Source organism: Camelus bactrianus, chromosome X (genome assembly GCF_048773025.1).
Source record: "Camelus bactrianus isolate YW-2024 breed Bactrian camel chromosome X, ASM4877302v1, whole genome shotgun sequence".
NCBI classification, from domain to species: domain Eukaryota; kingdom Metazoa; phylum Chordata; class Mammalia; order Artiodactyla; family Camelidae; genus Camelus; species Camelus bactrianus.
The window spans coordinates 17,922,987-17,943,362 of NC_133575.1; the positions used below are offsets into that span (position 1 = coordinate 17,922,987).

The window sequence follows — 20,376 nt, forward strand, 5'->3', positions numbered from 1 at the left end:
ATACGTGAGAGCAACTTGAATTAATGCTCACCATGCGCCAGGTGCCTTGGGAAACAAGAATTCGACATCGATTTTGACCCCAGGGAGCTGACAGTCTAACAGAGGAAAGACATTGTTGAATGGCTTCTGTGGGATTCATAAAGATGACTGTAGCTCACAGGAAAACAGAAGGGACCCTTGGGGCAGAGAGGCTGCTGAAGCCTCCTGTAATGTGATGGGGTAATTGCCAGAAGATGGAACTACACTGTGCTGGGAGAAAGTTTGGTTTTCTGGGAACCTTTTAAGTCAAAAAAAAAGACACCTTTGAGACAGGCTTAAGTCACCAAACCCCCTGTTTGCGTTGCCTAAGTAAATGGTTAGGCTTTTCTTCAAGTTTTCCCAGGACTTAAAAGGGCTGCAACTAGGGGCGGGGGTTGGGGAGAGTCATGGCACTATTAACACGGATCACTTCAAGGAAAAAAGTCCCTATTAGAAGTATAAAATGCAAGCCATTCAAAGGCTTATAGGTTAGTTTCACTTTGCGGGGGATGATGTACGGTGGTGAGGCTTTGTGGAAGAGAAGAGCGTAAAAGAATGTCTAAAACAGTGCCAGAGACGAGGCGCGTGAGACCAGTCACGGGCAACGCCGCCCTGCAGAGTTAGGCTAAGTTCCCGACCCTGGCCCGCCCCAGGGCGCAGGCGCAAACGCCAGCAGGGGGACGAGCGGGCGGGGCTGCCGCCCACGTGGCGGGGCGGGGGGAGGGGGAGCCCGGGAAGCCGGGAACGCGGGGAGCGGGGGTGGGGGTGGGGGGAGAGGAGAAGGCGAAGCAGGTCTCGCGAGGCCGCGCTTTGAGCGCGCAGTTGTAGCTGTCTGGCGGCGGGAGAAGCGGCTCTGGAACCAGGGGACGTGCGACTGCACCCGCGTGGTCATGGAGGCGCCGCCGCCGCCGCTACCCGCGACGACTCCGGCCCCCGGCCCCAGCCGAAGGCTACTGCTGCTACTGCTCTTCCTGTTGCCGGCTGAAGCTCTGAGGGGCTCGGAGGCAGAGGAGAGGCTCCGAACTCGCGAAGAGGAGTGCCACTTCTATGCGGGTGGACAAGTGTACCCGGGGGAGGCGTCCCGGGTTTCGGTCGCCGACCACTCCCTGCACCTCAGCAAAGCCAAGAGTAGGTGGTGCCCGGCCAAGGCGGGGTGAGCGGTGGCAGAGGGAGGCGGGAGGTGGAGAGGGCCAGGAGACACGTGTACTTTAGTTGCTGTGGCTACCCCGGGGCCTGGCTTTGGCGGTACCCCCTGGGCTGCCTTCAATCCCAGGGGGGAGCCTGACTCTCTCCTGTGAGGTGGAGGGGGGTTCCAGGTGTGAAGAAAGGGATGGGTTCCACTAATCAGATTTTGGAAGAAGTAGTGGTTACCCCAAAAGCCGCAGATGAGGGGACGAGCGTGGCCCTGGTCCCGGGCTTGCAGGCATCGAGGATGTTGTGCAAACTGAAACACTTCCTTAGACAAAGTGTCTGCAACACATCGCGTCTGTTTTCGAGTACTATTTCGGGGAAGAATGCATTGATAAGTTGAATAATGATTCACAGAAAGTTTGACTAAACAGAAAAATGACTAAACAAAATGCTCAGGAGGATAAACATTTCATTTTTCTTTTTTTTGTTTTTGTTGTTGTTGCATCTTACAGAGAGTATTCAAAGCCACCTTCCCCAAAACCTATATAGTTAATGGGTATTCTTTGTGTTTCTCAGAAATGAAGAACTTGTTACAGTGTGGACTGTGGAGGTTCTTTGTAGAGAAACCGAGGAAAGGAGGTTAGAAGTAATGCACTTGGGCTGATGATAAACCTAGTGCCAAATTTGTGTCCTGCCAATTTGCCTTTTGGTTATTTGCATTTCTGTCCAATGTACACAGCTAATGACCACTTTCAGGAAGGACACGTCAGACTAAGTAGATACTGAGAAAGTCGTGGCCTGCTGCATCTGGATGTTAAGACTAGCCAAAAAGAAGTGGCTAGGGGCTAAAAGATAAAAACTGTCCCTTGTTCGCATTTAAGTAACCTGCTTTTCCTACTGACCATTTGGCATTCTGAAGATGTTTATTGGCTTTTGTGGTCCAGTTACAGCATGTTCCGTGTCCATGTACAGTGGAAAAAGTAATGCTGCACAATTCTGAATCCCCAGTGTTACATGGGATGTTCTTATGACTTAGGATGGAGTGGGAGTGATAAATGAAAAAAAACTGTTTTGCCTCCTTAAACATTTGCAGTTCTTTCCTACTGAAAGTTATTTTTTGATTTTTGTTTTTAAAAAAGCTAGTCTTGTACTTTTAAAATCAATATTTCCAAGTCCCGTTGGTTTTACTTGCCTGGGAAGATATTTTGAAATATGTCAGCCAGTTAAGTGTTTACTGGCATTATATATGTTTCCCATAACAAATCCCATCCAAGTCTGCTCATGGAAGCCAAAAATAGTAACAAGAGATTTCCCTCTACCAGCAAACCTTTTCAAATTTTAGGTATTTGCTACATTTCTGTCATAGGTAGGCTCATCTAGAATTAAAGATACCAGGAGTTTTATTCATAAAATGTAATATTATGGAGCTATTAATACTTTCAAATAATTTTTAGTAACATGAAAAGCTGTTCATGATCTACTGTTTCATTTTTTTTAAGTGGGGTGCTACCTGATCCAAATTTGTGTGTTTAAAAAAGACTGGAAGGAAATAACATCAAAATGTTAACAGTAATTAAATTGGAGGGGATAATGGGGACAGGGGATTTAAATATTCTTTATACTGCTCTGCATTTGCCAATATCTTTGTTAATTATATGATTTATATTTGGGACAATTTTTGTTTGTTTTTTAATAGATTCAAGGGATTGCTTTGGAAATTCCATTTGTAGATCTTAGCAAACGGCATTCTTTTTGCTCTAGAAATTGATGACACTTTTTTTTAAACACTGCAGTTCTTAAATCAGAAACCCCAAATTTCCGAAATCAAGATTTTCAGAACAAAATTTTTCAGTTTTATTGGTTTTCCCAATATGCTACAATCATTAAGAGCTATCATTGTAGCACGTCATTACAATTATCACCTCACACTTCAGTAGCATTTTAAGTAACGTATGTAAAGCATATATGGTTCTGTATCCTTCTGCTATCGAATTCTCCATCCTGGCCTTTATCTAATCAGAGCAGGGCATTTCTGTGAGCTAGGCTGCTGGTTCATGATGAGTAATCACATGTTATATATTAACTTCACAGAGAAATTCATCTTAAGTTTGTCTTTATTTTCGGAGTGACCAAACATGCTGGCTATTATACAAAATATAATAAATGCTGGCTATTATAAGCCTTACTTTCTAGGAACCTTAGTCAGACTTTGAAGCAAGTATTGGCTTTAATGTATGTAATGGTTCTGAAAATTTAAGTCTATCTGAATGTGTTAACAGAAGATCCAGGTACATTATTATCAAGGTGTGTTGGCTAGAATTACAGCATACCCTTACAAGAGAGCAGTGTGAGCTATTAAATTTCCATTAGGTCACTTGAAACCTGTTCAAGGGGGTCTCCTCTTTCAAAGCCCTGAAAAATAATCCCACGGTCTGGGATTTTTACACTTCTAGCCTGACGTATTTGCAAATTTCCTACTCCTTGAAGGTAGCAGCAGGTCCTCCGTGTATATGTGAGAAACTGGAAAATGTTTAATTTAGTGTATCTGGAAGACTGCTGTTAGAGAATGGAAAATCTAATTACTTGAAATGTAGGAAGGCGATTAACTTGGAGTGGTTACAGTGAAGTATCCAGTAAGGTTTAGTGCAGGGAAGGATTGTAGGGGGTCTGTGAGCGTGAATGGGAGACAAAGTCTTCAATTTCACTAACCTCCAACTAAAATTTAACATTTCTTTCCATTATGAACATCAGCAACAAACCACATTAGCTTCAACAGTACTTGCTTGTACCTGTCTCCAGTATAATCACAGATATTTTCATGCCACATTATGGTTGTTCCAAGTATACTGAAGCATCATTTATACTCATCATGATCTTGAGTGGTTAGTTATGAGATCACTGCTAGATCTTGCAGTTTTAAAGTGTTAATAATAGGGCACAAATATTACTATATCACCAATTTGGTTTTTGATATTTTGATAATTGCATTTCAGCATAATTGGTCTCCTTTGTAATTCTAAGTATTTTATTTTATGTGTTCAATAACACTAGCCTGAGAAGTCCATCAGCATCACCACGATGCTAAAGAGGTCCAAAGATTTAGAAGCCCTAATTTTTAGTGATTTCCTAAAGATGTTCTTCTGTCATCCCACCAAACTTATCGTTGTCATAGAACATCATATTTTTTTCTTAGTTTCCAAGCCAGCACCTTATTGGGAAGGAACAGCTGTGATAAATGGAGAATTCAAGGAGCTGAAGTTAACTGATTACCGTGGAAAATACCTGGTTTTTTTCTTCTATCCACTTGATTTGTAAGTAATACGTGTATATAGCAGCTAGCAAAACCTCAGTCAATATCAGTCATTATTCAAGAATATCCAACAGTTAGACATTATTTAGCACTTGTTCTTAAAGGACAAGCTGAGATGAATTTTTTTTAAGAAAGTAATATCTACTGGGTATTTCAGAATCATAAGCCATTGACCCCAATACTTTATACTTATATCCACATGATTGAGTTAACATAATTAATCATTAGAGAAAAACCACAATTATATTCATTAATGCAAGAAAATGGATTGAGAATATTTTAGAAAGCATTTAATAACAAAACTTATGTGACAAATCTGTTAACTGAAAAATGTATAAGTCTTTTTCTCTAGTGATGCCATTTATGGTTTTATTATTTGTATTCTTTGCTGCATCTGTTGCTTTCCTGTGATTTGAACATTTTCCTGAAAATATTGCAAATGCTTAAGGAATAATACCTATTAATATGAATTATGGTTATGGGGAGTTCTCTTTAACTGTGTGACAGTGAACACTTGTAGATAGAAAGTTGACTCACAGTAAATACTCTTGCAGCTTTAGTCACATTGAGGATTTAATTTTGAGTGTTTTTCAAATTCCATGAAAGTGAAAAGATACCAAAGAGACTTATCCCAACTTCTGTCTTTTTTTAAATATATTTTTTGGTTACAAAAAGTAAGAAGATTCTTCTATCTTTGCCACTGTATTATTAAGGTCCTTTTTCCGTTAGGACTAATCTAGAACTCTAAATATAATTTAAACTTCCAGGGAGGATATACTTAAGCTCCTATCTTTAGGCTGTCTCTAGGCCAGGGGTAAGCAGACTTTTTCTGTACAGGGCCAGATAGTAAATGTTTTAGTCTTGAAATGATCTTTATTGCAACTACTCAACATTGCAATTGTAGCACAAAACAGCCATAGACAATAACAAATGAATAGTGTTGTGCTCCACTGAAACTTTATTTAAAAAAATTAAGATCGGCTGGATTTGGCCTGTGGAGTGAAGTTTGCTGACCCCTACTCTAATCCAAATAGAATTCTCGTAAAAATTTGTACATTGGGGCTAAAACAAATCATGAATCTACATAATACGTAATCTTTATTAAATTAGTAAGAACTTGCTTCTTTCTAATCAACTTGTACTCTGGCTTGACTAGCTAAAATGTATGATATAACTTAATTTTTAATAGAAACCAGAAGTAGAAGTTTTTATATAAAATGATAGGCCTTCTAATTTCATGTTGCTGTAAAACCAAAAAGTAACACATGTTAAATATGCATGATGCTAAACCTGAATTGTGAAATTAGTGTAACATAGCAAGTATGCTGTTTCTCCAGTGTTATTTAAAACTCTGTAATGAGTAAGATGTATCTAATTAGAGCATGATGTTAGCAATGGTCTTCTCGGGCAAGGAGCTAAGAGAGCTTCTTTCTGTTTGTGTGTAATGCCTGCCAGACTGGGCCTGGTTAGAGAAGGAAGAATCCTGGGGCATTTGCCACAGTCTGCAAGGAAGGAAAGTCACAAATGTAACCCTTCAGTTTTCTGCCAAAACTTTTAAGTTGGGCAAATATCTCTCTAGGTAGCATTTCATGGGACAATAGGAAGGAAGGCAGGGGCCAATCATTCCTACCTTTTGGAAAATACTAAAAATACATGTCATAGCCCAGGTTTCCAGGGACATAATCTTGATTAGAACTGTTTGCTTGCATATGGCAATCTTCCACTTGAACAACTGAGACATCTGAAAAGCCTGTCTTGGGGCTGTCGTGGGAACTTGTCCCGAGTCTGTTTTTCAGGCCTCCTTGACCATGACACACAGTATGAAATACATTTTTCACTTAACACATACATGCAGGGTAACATTCAGTTTGTACCGGTACAGCTGGTGCTCCTTAAAATACTGAAAAACTTCCATACCAACCCCCTCCCCAATTTGCCCTTCCCACCTGGTCCCTTTCAGAAACCCTCAGAGCTAAAACCAACGCTGAGTTAAGATGGTTAAGCATTTTTAATATCACTCCTGAACACACACACATATATATGCACTTATGTATACATATGTTTCATAACTTACTATGTGTGACATATTCTCATATTTTCTATTTTACTTTTTAAAAATGTTGGTTGGAACTCAGTAAGTTGTCTTAAGGAGCCCCTAACATGGTTTGAAAAATACTCCCCTAAGGTAGTAGTCTCTAAACATGCCCTTCTGACAAAAGGACTGGAAGACAAGGTAGAAGAGGACCTTCTCAAGAAAGGGAGGGCAATGGTAGAGGATTTCCTCATCTCCAAAATTGATACAGATGCATCTAGCTCATAGGGTTTGTATAGGAAGGTTTAAGAAAAAGTGAAATGAGGTAAAATTTGTATAGATCTTTAGAAAGCTGTAAAGCACTATGTAAAGTATTATTGAATAAAAGCTGACAAAATGGGGGTGCTGCCATAAGAAGGGACCATTGCTTCATCTCTGATCCATTAATTTATATAGTTTATCAAGATGTAATTGGGAACTCTATAATATACTTTTTTAATTAAATGATATTTGATCAAATGACAATGTTTTAGACTACATCTTGAGAAGGTTCATAAATTGTTCTTAATGTTCATTTTTATATACTAAAGGTGTTTATAAAAACAAAATCATTCAAAACTTTAGGTATCTGTGTATTTTGAAGATAATGATTTTTTTTAACTTTCAGCACTTTTGTGTGTCCAACTGAAATTATCGCCTTTGGTGATAGAATTGAGGAATTCAGATCGATAAACACTGAAGTTGTAGCATGCTCTGTGGATTCACAGTTTACCCATTTGGCCTGGTCAGTATCTTACGCTTAACATTTGTAGGGAAAAGAATGGATATACTCTTAAATTATGGGCAGACAACTTTTAACATGACAGGAATATAGTTATTTATCAGACAGTTCAGGAATAAATTTATCTGAGAGCTACTAGTTCAATGAAAGTATGGTAAAAATGCTGAACAATTTAATAGGACATTTCATATTTTGAAAAAAAAGTCAAATTCAAAAGATGTAATATCCATAGCAAAAACTAATGAATTGTATGATTATTATGACTAATTGGGTAACTTTAATCTGGAGGAAAATGTTTAAAATATCATTTCTCTCTGTTACACAGTTGTCTAGTTTAAGTCAAATTCAAAACAGCTTTTATTACTTTTTAAGAAGCAATGATCTTTTAAAATAATTCTTTAAATAATTTTTTAGTTCATTAAACATGAAAAGATGTTCCACCTAATTAATTGCAAAGAACTGAAAATTAAACTGACAAAAGATGCCATTTTTTTCCCTGATTGGCCAAGAGGTCAAATATTTAAGAATTTCATCCAGTGTTGACAAAGGTGTAAAGAAATAATACTGTCACATACACATTTGATTCAGCATTTCTGGAGAGCAGTTAGGCAACATGTTTCAAAATTTGAAATGTGCATGTTGACATGAGTTTTTCTTTTTTTTTTAACATTTTTTTAGAGTGATAGTCATTTTACAATGTTGTGTCAAACGTGAGTTTTTAAACAGCGTCCTCAATTTTGTTCACAAAATTTTATGCACAATAAAGATTGTTCAGAATTATTTTGGTTTTAAAACTTAACATTCAATTCATTAAAGTAACAAATTCAAAACAGGTTTTTCTTCATTTACACATTATGTACATAAATATATATACATATACATGTATATATATTTGTGTGTATATATATAACTAAATGTAAATAGCAATAAGTGTAAATTATATATACATATATGTGCGTATATATATGTAAAATTTTAATTAGTTCAGGAGCTACAATTTAAATTTAATTTACATTCCCTTAAGTAATTGATTCTCTGAAGCATTTTAAGACGCCGTTATATATTTAATATATTTGATTTAAACTCAATTTTCAGACAAACCTTCCCAAGAACTTAAATAATAAAAATAAAAATTAAATTATTTAAATTAAATAATGAAAACACAAATCCACTAAGGAAAAAGTTATGTCATTCCAGAAAATTTGAGATTGCTTTCCCAAGGGAGCTTTGGGAATACATTCTCAGCTGTATATGAGATGTCATGTATATGGATGTCAGAACTAGGGCTGCAGACATCTGGAGCATTATTTCCCCGTTTTCTAGCTGCTGTGTCAGTGTCCTGCCCTTGAGGCCCCAGTCCACATCCCTTGGTTTCAAGTTACAGAATACTTAAATCTGAAGATTGATGCTGTGAGATTACAAGTAACTTCCTTGCTGCTTCAAGTGGACTTCACACTTCTTTGTCTCTCTGCACATGAAAATGCCATCCAGTTGTATTCTGCCTGTCTCACAAGGCTTTGTCTTGCAATCACAATTTTAAGGTTATGCTTATGATGCTGCATATCCTTTGATCCTTAATTCCACTTCTAGGAATTAATCAGACAAGTGTACAAAGTTGAGAATATAAGGATTTTCCAGCAGTATTGATAAAAGTAAAAAAAAAATACGGTTTCAATGTCTGTCAATAGAGATTAGCAACATATAGTATGTCTATACATTTAAAAATGTGATGTATATCTCCATATTTAGTGTTTAAAGGATATAAATATATTGGGGGGGGGCAAGAAAATAGACTGTATACTAGCCTGTCTTTGTTAGAGAAAGAATATGATGTTGTGTGTTTGCATATGCAAAGAAAGAGTGTTGACTTTTAATATATGCCATTTACTTAACCCTGAGAGGTAAATGTTCTGTTTGTTACAGGATTAATACCCCTCGAAGACAAGGAGGACTTGGGCCAATAAGTATTCCACTTCTTTCCGACTTGAACCATCAGATCTCAAAGGACTATGGTGTCTATCTGGAAGACTCAGGCCACACCCTTAGGTACCTTTCAGTGATTTTACACTATGATAAATACAAATGTGTTTGTAATCCTCCTTGAAATGGAGTTAGAAGGTACAAGGTTAGATCAAGAAATATGTGCTCTATTTACAAAAATGTTGTAAAGATACCGTTAAAAACAATTGGTAAGCACCCTACTTAGTAACTATTGGGTTGAAATCCATATTGACTTAAATAAACAGATAGTAAAGTCCTCTGAAAATGTTTATCACTAGTATACTTTAACTCTTGCAATGCTACCCCTATCTCAATAGCAGGTCTTGTAGGTCAAACTATTGCATATTTTCCCAGGCTGTAGTAGTGAATCACCGATAGAGAGATTGAGAAGGAAAAGCAATTTCCATATTGGTGACCTTATCTTTTTCCACCACTGAAAAGGGAAATACAAAGACATTCTAAATAGCCAGTGATAAGAAAGATCACTCACTCGTTCACCCACAGGAAGGCTTTGCTGTGTAGCTTTATCATTTCATTTACAGTACAATCCCAAACCTAGTACACATGAAGATTCCACTGTAAACAATACAGTACATTTCATTGACAAAAAAACAAATTTTAAAGCTACCATTTCACAGTGATAATCCCAAAATATACAGTAGGTAAGCATGGGTATGGGGGTGTGGACACGTGCATACAGCTAAGTAGGTAGGCAGTGTGTTCTGGGCTCTGGGTAACATCCTTCTGTGGGTGGAACAGGGATTCACATTAACTAGTATTTGTCTTCACTGAGAACACGTGCCCACACCTCTACCGTTCTTATGTTTTACAGAGGTCTCTTCATTATTGATGACAAAGGAATCCTAAGACAGATTACTCTGAATGACCTTCCTGTGGGTAGATCCGTGGATGAGACACTGCGTTTGGTTCAAGCATTCCAGTACACCGACAAACACGGAGAAGGTGCCCTTTCCTTCTAACCATCATGGCCTTTTGATTTTTCAGTTTGAGGGATAGTAGCATAATTAGTTTGGTTTCTTACCTTAAAAGTAATTTGGATGATTCCAAAGTCTTCTGATTGATTGTTTTCAGATTATTAGATCTTTTAAGCAGATCAAATTATAATTTAAAGTGCTTTTAACAAAATATCACTAATATAGTCTACTTACTGAAGAGGGGGGGAAAAGTATTATTTTCATAGTCCTTTTAGAAGAGCTCAAAGTTTCTGCTACTGTAATTTTTCAAATTATGTTTCTATAAAGTTAAAATGTACCAGCCAATCTGGCAATGTTTAGTAGTGTACATTTTATTTGCATGTTTATATTATTTGATTTCGCTTTTTTTCCTCAAAGTGATTCAGTAATCCTTAAGGTTATTCAGCATCATACTAGTAATCCATCAGTTCATCCTTTCACCCCAAATTTTTGCAGTAGCCAAACGGAAAAGGCCAGATTCTTCTTAAAGTAGAACATATGTTATATATCCCTTTTAAAAATGTAACTTGGTGCCTGGCTCAGGGCGCATTCCAAATCAAGGGAAAATCTTACCTTCTGAATAATTTTAAAGTCTCTTTGGACAGTGAACCATGGCATCAGTACAAAATACTGCAGGACACAGCAGATAAGTTTAAGGGAATATACATTCGAGGAATTTTTGCTGTGCTCAGACCTTTCAGTTGATCAGATTCCCAAACTTTCCAACTTTATGAGAGGAAGACTCAATTTGGTTTCTTATATTATAAATGTAACGAAACATAACTGACAAAAATGAAAGTAGATTAGCTGCCTGCTAATAAGCTCTATGACTAAAATTCCTTGGTGTGAGCAGGTAAGCTGACAGAAGTCAAGTGTTCAGTGGCCTAGAAATGTTCTCATTAATATAGGCTCTATTTTCAGCTTTATTTGGAAAAAGAAAAGCTCCGAGTTGCTGAAGAGAACTGAATTCTAACTGTCTTTTGCCAATTTTTGTTTTTTCAGTCTGCCCTGCTGGTTGGAAACCTGGTAGTGAAACAGTAAGTCAAACTGATTTTTCTGTTAAGCGGATGGCCAGAGCCAAAAAAAATGCCAACCCCAGGATAATCTTTCCTTGTAATAGAACTGTCTTGATTTTGTACAGGGAAGTCAATGCTGCTAGGCAGAGCTCCTAGGAGCACATGCTTCTTTGGACTGGAGGGAGAGCAGCTGAAACTGGAGAAGCAGAACATGGGACTTAGTACTGTGAACTTTAAAGCCAAGTATCCACAGAAACATATGATTTAGAAAGCAGGAGGAACAGTGGAAACTTAGTAGAATAAATTCAGGGCAAAGAAAATAGTCACAAGCAAAACTTCTCTATGTATAGTAAAAAGCTTTTGAGAAAATCTGCCTTAGTTAACCCTGAAGCTAATGCTTCTCTCCTTGTCATTTGAAGGAAGAAAAGACTGAAACAGGTACACTAACTTAGGGAGGCTGTATAATTTACAGACAATCTCCGAAGTAGTCTCTGGCCAAAAGACAATTTGGAAACTTGTCTCTACCTTTTTAAAATAACATTCATGTAAAAATCAAGAATTTTACACAAACTGTAGTTAGGAAATTGAAAAATACTAGAGCATTGGAGGGAGAAATCATTATCTTAGGGTAAAAGAAAAATACAGACTTATATTATAAAATAAGGATTATATTATAAAATTATATTATAATTATATTATTATATTATAAAATAAGGACTTTCTTCCTTAACAAACCGAAAAAAGCATGGTTAGTAATAGACAATGAGAAGTAGAAATGTACTCTGTAAGCTTACACAGATTAGGTAAAGTAATATTTCACTGATTTGATGGGTTTGCAAAACAGCTTTGCCTCTGAGGATCAAAGTTGATGTTACAATACCAATTATTCACCTCTACCTCTACATAGATCTGATGGCTCTCAGAGGGGGTTTGAAGTTAGGCATTAAAGGTACTTTGAGCACTAGGTAGTTTATAACTTAGTCACTAGGTTAGTTTACAATTATGAATTGTGAGGGTTACAAATAGAAATATGAATAGAAGCTGCAGGCATCACCTGAGAAGGCTTAAAAAGCATTTCTGGATAGGTCTTCAGCATAAGGAGCACTTTGCCCTGGAGCTTTTTTAGCAAAACCAGCAGTGACAAATGAACACCACCACCTTTGATCACAGGCACGTGCTGAGCAAGAGCTCCCAAGGACAGATTAACTCAGAAGGGTATCATAGGATGATGAGTTGACATTTCAGAAAACATGTTGACTATCTACTGGATTAACTTTGGGGGGGGCACAAACCCCTCGGATTATATTTTTATATAGGGATAGAGATACTTTACCTCTAACTCGCAAGTAACAGTTAATGTGAGAATTTTTTTTTTAAGTCCAGGAGGTTTCTAAGGCTGTAATGCTCCAGGAGGGAGCACTTATTTTAGAGTATTTGTCCATTCAGTAAATAGTTATTCAGGCTATTTTTAGAGTATTTCTTTTACTTTGCAGTTTGAGATTAAAAGGTTACATTCTAGACCTCCAAAAATATCCAGCTGAACACACTACCCCCTTTTCAGATTGTAGCATACCATCACTTCAGCAGCAGATGACTTTAAAAATACATTAACATCTGTAGCCATGCTCTCTTAATGTGTTTGACTTAATTAGATCAAACCTGAAGATGCCATGAAAGCCTGGTGGCCAAGAGAAGAGCTGTAAGTAAATTTGGGGGTGCTTGAGTACAGATGTTAATTGACTAACAAATGATTTGCCTCTTGGGATAGCTGAGATTAGCAGGTAGGACAAATCCAGGTTTTCCTAAACATATATAATTTGATACATAATTATCTTCTTTAGTCAACAGATGGGCAACTAATGTCATACTAATGATGATGTACTTAGGCTTTTTAAATGAGTAATTTTTTTTCTTTAACAGATAATCCCAGATCCAGCTGGAAAACTGAAGTATTTCGATAAACTGAACTGAAAATACTTCCTCAGGTCATGATGCTTGAAACTTCTCAGTAAAGTTCACCATTGTATTACCACACTGTGTTACAGCACTAATTTCTTGAATATAAAAATCCATGTCAGAGTCCAAAGACACTTAGTGTTCAAGTTAGACACTGATGCCAAAAGGTAGACAGTTATTCTCTATCTTTCCAAAATAAGAAATGTCAGATTAACTCAAATTAGTAACAGCAATAGTAACTAACATTTATGGAGTACATGCCAGGTGCCAGGCGTCGTTAGGAGGTTAGAGGTGTTATTTTACTCAATTCTCACAGCGACTGTTTGAGTTCTTTATTTTACAGATGAAGAAATAGCTGTCTAGCAAAGGTACAATCAGTCTTTGAACCCAAACAGGCTAATTCTAGTTTCTGGGCTCTTAAGACTCCACAGTGGCTCATCTCTCTGTACCTTTGGGAGGCTGGAAAGAAGAGGTTTTGAGCACAGTCCCCTCCATAGCATGTGGCAGGGACAGCTGACCCCAGAGCTCACTGCTCCAGATACAACAAAGTCCTTTGGACCCCCCTTTTTTTCTAAATTCACATTTTCAGCTTATACCAAATTTATAAGTAACAATATGTTTATATTTAGTTTAACAAATAAAAGTTGAATCACTAAATATATGTAGCCAACTATTCACAACCACATATAAAGCTGAACTCCAGTGCTATTCCATCACCCCATTTACCACCCCAATATGGCAGCGGCTTTACTATAATTATCTATAGACATGCCATGTAGTAAAAGGACCCAAGAGAATTTGCCTCATCCTGTCTTCCATGCTAATCCATTCTCAACACTGACAAAAAGCTCCTCACCCCAGGGGAGGCCATCACTAGAATTGGGGGTGTACTAGCCTCCTGGCTGACACTCAAGTTCTGTCATAAATGGCAAGTGATTAGTGACATGCATGTGGACATGGGAATTCAACAGCCATTTATAACCCTTCACTACAGCAAAGTATGTTCCAAGTATGGAATCTAAAAAAAATGGTACAAATGAACTTACTTACAAAACAGAACTAGAGTCACAAATACAGAAAACAAACTTATAGTTACGAAAGGGGATAGCAGGGGGTGGGAAGATAAATCGGGAGTTTAGGATTAACATATACATGCATTACTATATATAAAATAGATAAACAAGGACCTACTATATGGCATGGGGAACTATTCAATGTCTTGTAGTAACCTATAATGGAAAAGAATCTGAACTATATAAAGAATGAATCACTGCTGGATACCTGAAACACAACATTGTAAATTATACTTCAATTTAAGAAATGATTCATAAATACAAATAAAGCCCTGCTTCTCCCTCACATTTCTGATCTTCTATTGAATACTTCGCAGGTAAGCCTTGCGAGCGTCCTGAGCTTCACAGTGGTTGTGGCGGACAGCTCTTTCAAGGATTTCTTACGTCTCCAGAATTTCATGCAAGGAATCATTCCCCCACTCCCATCATTTCCTCCATATCCAAGGGTATACCTAATCTTACATCCTTAACTCCAGCTGTCAGTAGACTTCCAGGTTTTATATTTTTTTCTCAAATACATTAACCACTATTCTGTTAGTTAATGATATTTTTATACTCTTAACTCCCCCATATGGTATCATGGAATGCATCCTTGTATTTTGTTACCCATGAACTTTCTGACAACACTATGTCACTGAAATTTCTTTGAATAGAATTAACTAATATATGAATGGGAGGAAATGCATATTTTAGGTGAATAGCTCCATAAAGGTCACCATGCCAGGGTGTGTGAGGGTGTCTGTGTGCATATTCATATGTTTGTGTATATATACATATTACACATATACATACACATACATGCACACTCCTCTAAAATCACTGAATTTTTTACTTAGCTTTTAAAAGAAAAAATGCTTATCATAGTTACTATGTATTTAGTCTTAGATAGCAAAGCAGTGTGTACCAATTCCATTATTAACACAATTTGGGCATAATGTTGTACACTTATGTAAAATCCTAAAAATACATTTTTAAAGATCTACCTTCCTGAGGCTTAACCTTAAAATTTTTTAAATAAATCCAAAAGCCAAGTTACACCCAAATTCACCTAAATTATGCATTTGTTCATACAGAAATTATTTATGACCTGCACAAGTGCAAGGTACTGTGCTGGCAATACAGGTAAAAGGATATGACACAATCCCTTCCCTCAAGAAGCCCACAGTCTCCCAAAGGAAATCAGCAGGTTAAAAAGAGCAATACGGTGAGTAAGTGCTAAAAATGCTGACATCTGTGTTGGCTCCAAGGCCAACAAGAGCAACGACAAGGAAAGACAGAGATGAGAAACGTGTCACAAAGAAGGGGAGGTACAAGTCCACTTCCCACTCCAGTGAAGGCTGTATCAGGTGCTAATGTACTCTCCTGTAAAAAGGCAGCACTTGTGACCCAACCTCAAGAGAAAAGCGTTGACTGGTTCTCCTCTCATGATGATCTACTGGGAGATGGCACACAGTTTAGAGTTGACTGGCTAGGGTTAGAGGTTCAGTGTGTGGCCAACAATAGATGGAAGGTAAAAACTGAATCTGCAGGTGTGAGTTCCTTAACTTCCAGCTCTGGCCACCTGTACAGCTCAGCCAGGACCTCAGGAAAAAAAAATTGCAAGTTTTGTATCAAATGGAGTTACATTTCACTGTAACCCAATGGCCACGAGAGGGCGCCCGATACACCAAAATTCCAACTGCCTTGTCCTGAGGCCCCCTTTCAAGATAAACTAGAAGAGCAACAACTAACACTCAAATGTTTTTTGGGGGGAGGGTATAGCTTAAGTGGTAGAGTGCATGCTTAGCATGCACAAGGTCCTGGGTTCAATCCCCAGTACCTCCTCCAAAAAATAAATAATTAAACCTAATTACCTTCCCTTCAAAATAAAAAAAAAGCTCTTAAGTGTTCCTTATTTTGTACAAATCTAATTTAGGGGGAAAAAAGAAAAAAACTTAAAAATTGAGACCAATTCAAAACTAAGTACAACTCAAGTTAGCATCTTAATTTGTACTAAGAGTATGTCTTCCATCAATGACCATGACCCAGTTAGAAGTACATTTTATATTGTGACCTAGCACACCTGTAAATGTGTGTGCACCGTGCAGAGGCATAACATAACAAGTATCACACAACGCTTAACCGTTACTATGCGTGACAGTTGGATCTTTTAGTTTTGTAATGTTGGCCACAATCCACTAAATTTCATGACCCACCAATGGGCCACTCTTGTTTTTACAAAGACATATATATATATACTTAAATTTATATATGTATATGTGTAAATATAAAAAATCAGGATACAATAAATGCCTGGCATATCAATACCTTGTCATATATAATTTTCACTTTCCCTCCATTACAGTTTTGTTCGTTTTAGACATACTATCCCACTAAAGGTGCACGATTCCTGTGACACAAAAACCAAAATATCCTACCCTTTCTTTTGTTACTATAATCCTTTCTCTGAAGTATTAATTTCTCAATGCCACTGGCTTACTGAATGATTTTCAGAAGGACCTGTTTTATTCTGAAGCTCCATTTTCTTTGGCATATGCATCTTTAATGGAACTTGATTTTTCAAATGATCAAAGTTCATTGGTAGTCATTACAATGTAGTCATTAAAATATTTCACTAACCAAACAGGCATATCAAGTGAAAGCCTAAATCAGGAAACTCTGGAATGAGAAAACTGCCTCGCCTTTTATGGAGAAAGAAACAGAACCCAAAGAGATGAATCCTCCATCCCAACCCTGAACTTGCTGGATGCAGATGTAGGAGAGACCTCACAGGTGCGGACATTCGGGCCAGCACCACTTCTCAAGCCACACTGCCACCCGAAACCCACCCGCTGGACCAAAGGACCCCAAAGCCACCTCGGATTGATCTCCTTAGATCAAAATAATCTCATGACACAAGAATTTCATCTAGAAGCAATGTGATTAGTCAAAAACCCTTAAATCTGTTTTTGAATTTACCAAATCCGTATTTTTAATTCCTCTTTCCTGTTACCTAAAGTAATTCATTATTTGTTGCCAAGGGAGAAAACATTCACAATTCAATTTAGAGTCAATCACAACTGTAGCAAATTTTTTTCTAAGAGGAAATTAAAACAAATGCCAGAAATATTTCAACCATCCTTGTCTCTTACAGTTGAGACCTAATTATATTCTGATATAAATTTTATATATGTGTGTGTGTGTGTGTGTAAATCACCACAACCCCTTTATCACACTAGCTAAGAAAAATATGTATGAAAGTGGCAAAGGGCCAAGATTCTAGACCTAAGCTGGGCCAAACCCACATAACCCCATCTATGAACAGTTACAGGGTGAGCTGTGGGAAGTTACTTTCCTTCTCTGAGCCTAACTTTCCTCATCTGCAAAAGCGAGTAATGGTCTTGCCCTCAAATGGTAAATTTAAGGATTAAATGAGAAAATCCATTTTGATGTCATTAGCGCAGTGCTAAGGATCCAATATGTGTTAGTCATACATAAAAATTCTTATTTTGTGGTGATTACATTCTGTGACTGATTTTTTTGCCACACTGAACTAACATACAAGTTGCCATGGGGTTCTATATACCAAATAAAGAATCTCTACTTCCAAATGTTTTCATGGTAAAGCATAAAGCACTGGATTTCAGCTTGAGGCTCTTGCACAGAAACAGAATAACACAAACTTGTATTCTCTGTATCAAAATGGAGGCAAATATCTTATAAACTAACCTTCACCATCCTCCAGATGCACTTCCTTTCACCTCCCTCTCTTAATCTATAAAGGGTCATAATGCTTAAAAATTATTATTCAGAATCTGTTGTAAAGTTAAATGCATTGTTACCAGTTAACATTTTATAAAACATCAGCAGTGACAGCAAGCAAGTACACTCCTGTTAAAAAGTAAGACTGTCAACCCTGGCAAGCTGGAGAGTCAGTCAGATCTAAAATATTGTCCTAAATCTGTTTTTAAGAAACATAATACTACTATTTGATTCTTCATAGCAAGGGCATAATGATTTGACAATATACATACTTTGACAATATATAATCCTGCCTTTTCATGTTACAAAGTAGAATACAGAGTATCGTTCTGGCTTTGTAAAAATTATGAAAACTTCTAGTGTGTTCGGTTTATTCACATGTATTAACAACAACAAAAAGTCCATGATCAAGTTAAATTTCACAAAAGCTGATTTAAAAAGTTAAACAAGGAGGGAGGGTACAGCTCAAGCGGTAGAGCACATGCTCAGCATGCATGAGCTCCTGGGTTCAATCCCCAGTACCTCCTCTAAAAATAAATAAAACTAATTACCTCCCCAGCTCCGCCAAAAAAAAAAGTTAAACAGGTGTTCTTACAGCCCTACATTTCAATGAGTCTTTTATAAGCTAATATGCACTTTTATAGAACACCAAAGGAGAGGTATCCTATGCAGTGTTTCCCAATGTTACTTGTCAATAAAATGTTTATAAGACATTTTGTAAATCTGATAAAAATTGTTTTATATAAACATATAGAATGGTTAAGAAAGAGCATTTCACCAGTGTCCAAGAAATTCACCCAGGAGAGCTGGGCACTTGCAATTACTCAGCCCCTTGCCATCAAGCCCTAGACACCATCGCTTTTTAACTGCTTTTTTCTCACCAATGACTTCTCAATCATCAAACTGGTGGCCTTTTCCCAGGGCTCATCTCTGTGAATTCCATGACACTGCTGATCATTCCCTCCACAAAAATGGCTTTGAGAGACAGGAGGGCGACATATTGAGGAGCTAGGAATCTGACTGGTTGTCCTTGGAACCTATAAGCTACCATTTAAGAAATCCAACCAGCCTGTTAGAGTGGCCTGGTTGGCCCCTACCCACTCCAGCCACCCCAGCTGAGGTGCCAGATGTTCCAGCCCCAGACGAGCTCCCGATTGAACACAGGTGCCTGAGGGACCCCAGCCAATGCCACACGGAACAAAGAACCTCCCAAATGAACCCAGCCACCCCACAGAATCAAATGTGTCTTTAAAAAGATGAAATGCTTTTTTCTCTACACAAACTCACCAAAAAGAAAAAAAAATTTTTGAACTTCCTGGGCCTGGGGGTGGAAGGAGAACCTCAGTTCTTCAGGAATCAAGCTACTGACTCAGTTCAAAGAGAGGAGAGAAAGCAGATCGCAGAGAATGCAGGTAGCAAATGGAACGGGCAGACTTGTAGCATATTCGGGTTACAGTGTCACCCGGGCACACACAACACAGTGCAAAGTGTACTAACATGAACCGAACTCTTTTATAGACACCATCCTCAAAGATTGCTCAGTGAAGAAAGACCTAAGCAAAAACTAAGAAGATGGTAAGAAATGCCTGAAGTAAAATGTGGTATGTCAGCACAAACTACTCAATACAAAACTATTCCAACCCACTGAGAGATTATCGTATTAAGTGAAGTAAGTCAGACAAAGACAAGTATCATATGATGTCGCTTATATGTGGAATCTTAAGAAAAAAAAGATACAAATTTTATTTACAAACCAGAAATACTCACAGCAACAGAAAACAAACTGTGGTTACCAGGGGGAGAAGGCAGGGAGGGATGAATTAGGAGTTTGGGATTAACAGATACACATTAAAATAGATAAACAACAAATTTCTACTGTATAGCACAGGGAACTATATTCAATCTCTTGTAACGAGCTGTAATGGAAAATAATTTGAAAATACATATATGTATGTATGTAAATATGTATAACTGAATCGCTTTGCTGTATACCTGAAACTACCACTGTAAATAGACTACACTTCAATTAAAAAAAAAACTATGTCCAACCCACACTAGGGAGTTCCACAGTAAATACGCAGCTGTGCTGGTACTGGTTAAAAGTCCACTATTCCTTAACGAAGAGGGAGTGAACACTAAACATGTAGAATCTACTGTTTATCTTGCGGAGTTGGCTTCATATTATCTCATCTTCTTAAAGTCCTATATTAAATATAAAAATCTCTAGTTCTTATCATATAAAAACTTTCACTGGTAGGTAACAGATTTTGAGTTAAAAATCTGACACCCAAAATTACTCAAACAAGTAATTTGACTAGAAAGACAATCAGAGATTTTTTAAAG

At 37.5% G+C, this 20,376-nt stretch overlaps 1 protein-coding gene across 4 annotated transcripts; it reads left to right on the forward strand.

Annotated features, from left to right (window-relative positions):
- The first annotated feature begins 777 nt into the window (after positions 1 to 777).
- PRDX4 (peroxiredoxin 4) lies at positions 778 to 18,746 on the forward strand. Of its 4 annotated transcripts, XR_012504732.1 has the most exons (9): positions 778 to 1,146; positions 4,343 to 4,460; positions 7,159 to 7,275; positions 9,196 to 9,318; positions 10,106 to 10,236; positions 11,250 to 11,284; positions 12,916 to 12,962; positions 13,184 to 13,248; positions 16,919 to 18,746. XR_012504732.1 is itself a non-coding variant. In XM_074359392.1 (8 exons), exons 1-7 carry the CDS (start codon positions 909 to 911, stop codon positions 13,232 to 13,234), a joined length of 813 nt encoding a protein of 270 aa, XP_074215493.1. In that variant the 5' UTR covers positions 778 to 908; the 3' UTR covers positions 13,235 to 13,248; positions 16,919 to 18,746. The 4 variants fall into 4 exon arrangements, 3 of the variants coding, with proteins under 3 accessions (XP_074215493.1, XP_045362828.1, XP_074215492.1); XM_074359392.1 differs by lacking the exon at positions 12,916 to 12,962; XM_045506872.2 differs by lacking the exon at positions 16,919 to 18,746 and having other exon boundaries at positions 13,184 to 13,295.
- The last annotated feature ends 1,630 nt before the right edge of the window (positions 18,747 to 20,376 follow it).

Bases quoted from the DNA above. Each gene is read 5' to 3' on its own strand.
- PRDX4 (XM_074359392.1), top strand. From the start codon at position 909: ATGGAGGCGCCGCCGCCGCCGCTACCCGCGACGACTCCGGCCCCCGGC. The intron at 1,147-4,342 runs GTAGGTGGTGCC...TTTTTTTCTTAG, and splicing joins GCACCTCAGCAAAGCCAAGA to TTTCCAAGCCAGCACCTTAT. The intron at 11,285-13,183 runs GTAAGTCAAACT...TTTCTTTAACAG, and splicing joins GGAAACCTGGTAGTGAAACA to ATAATCCCAGATCCAGCTGG.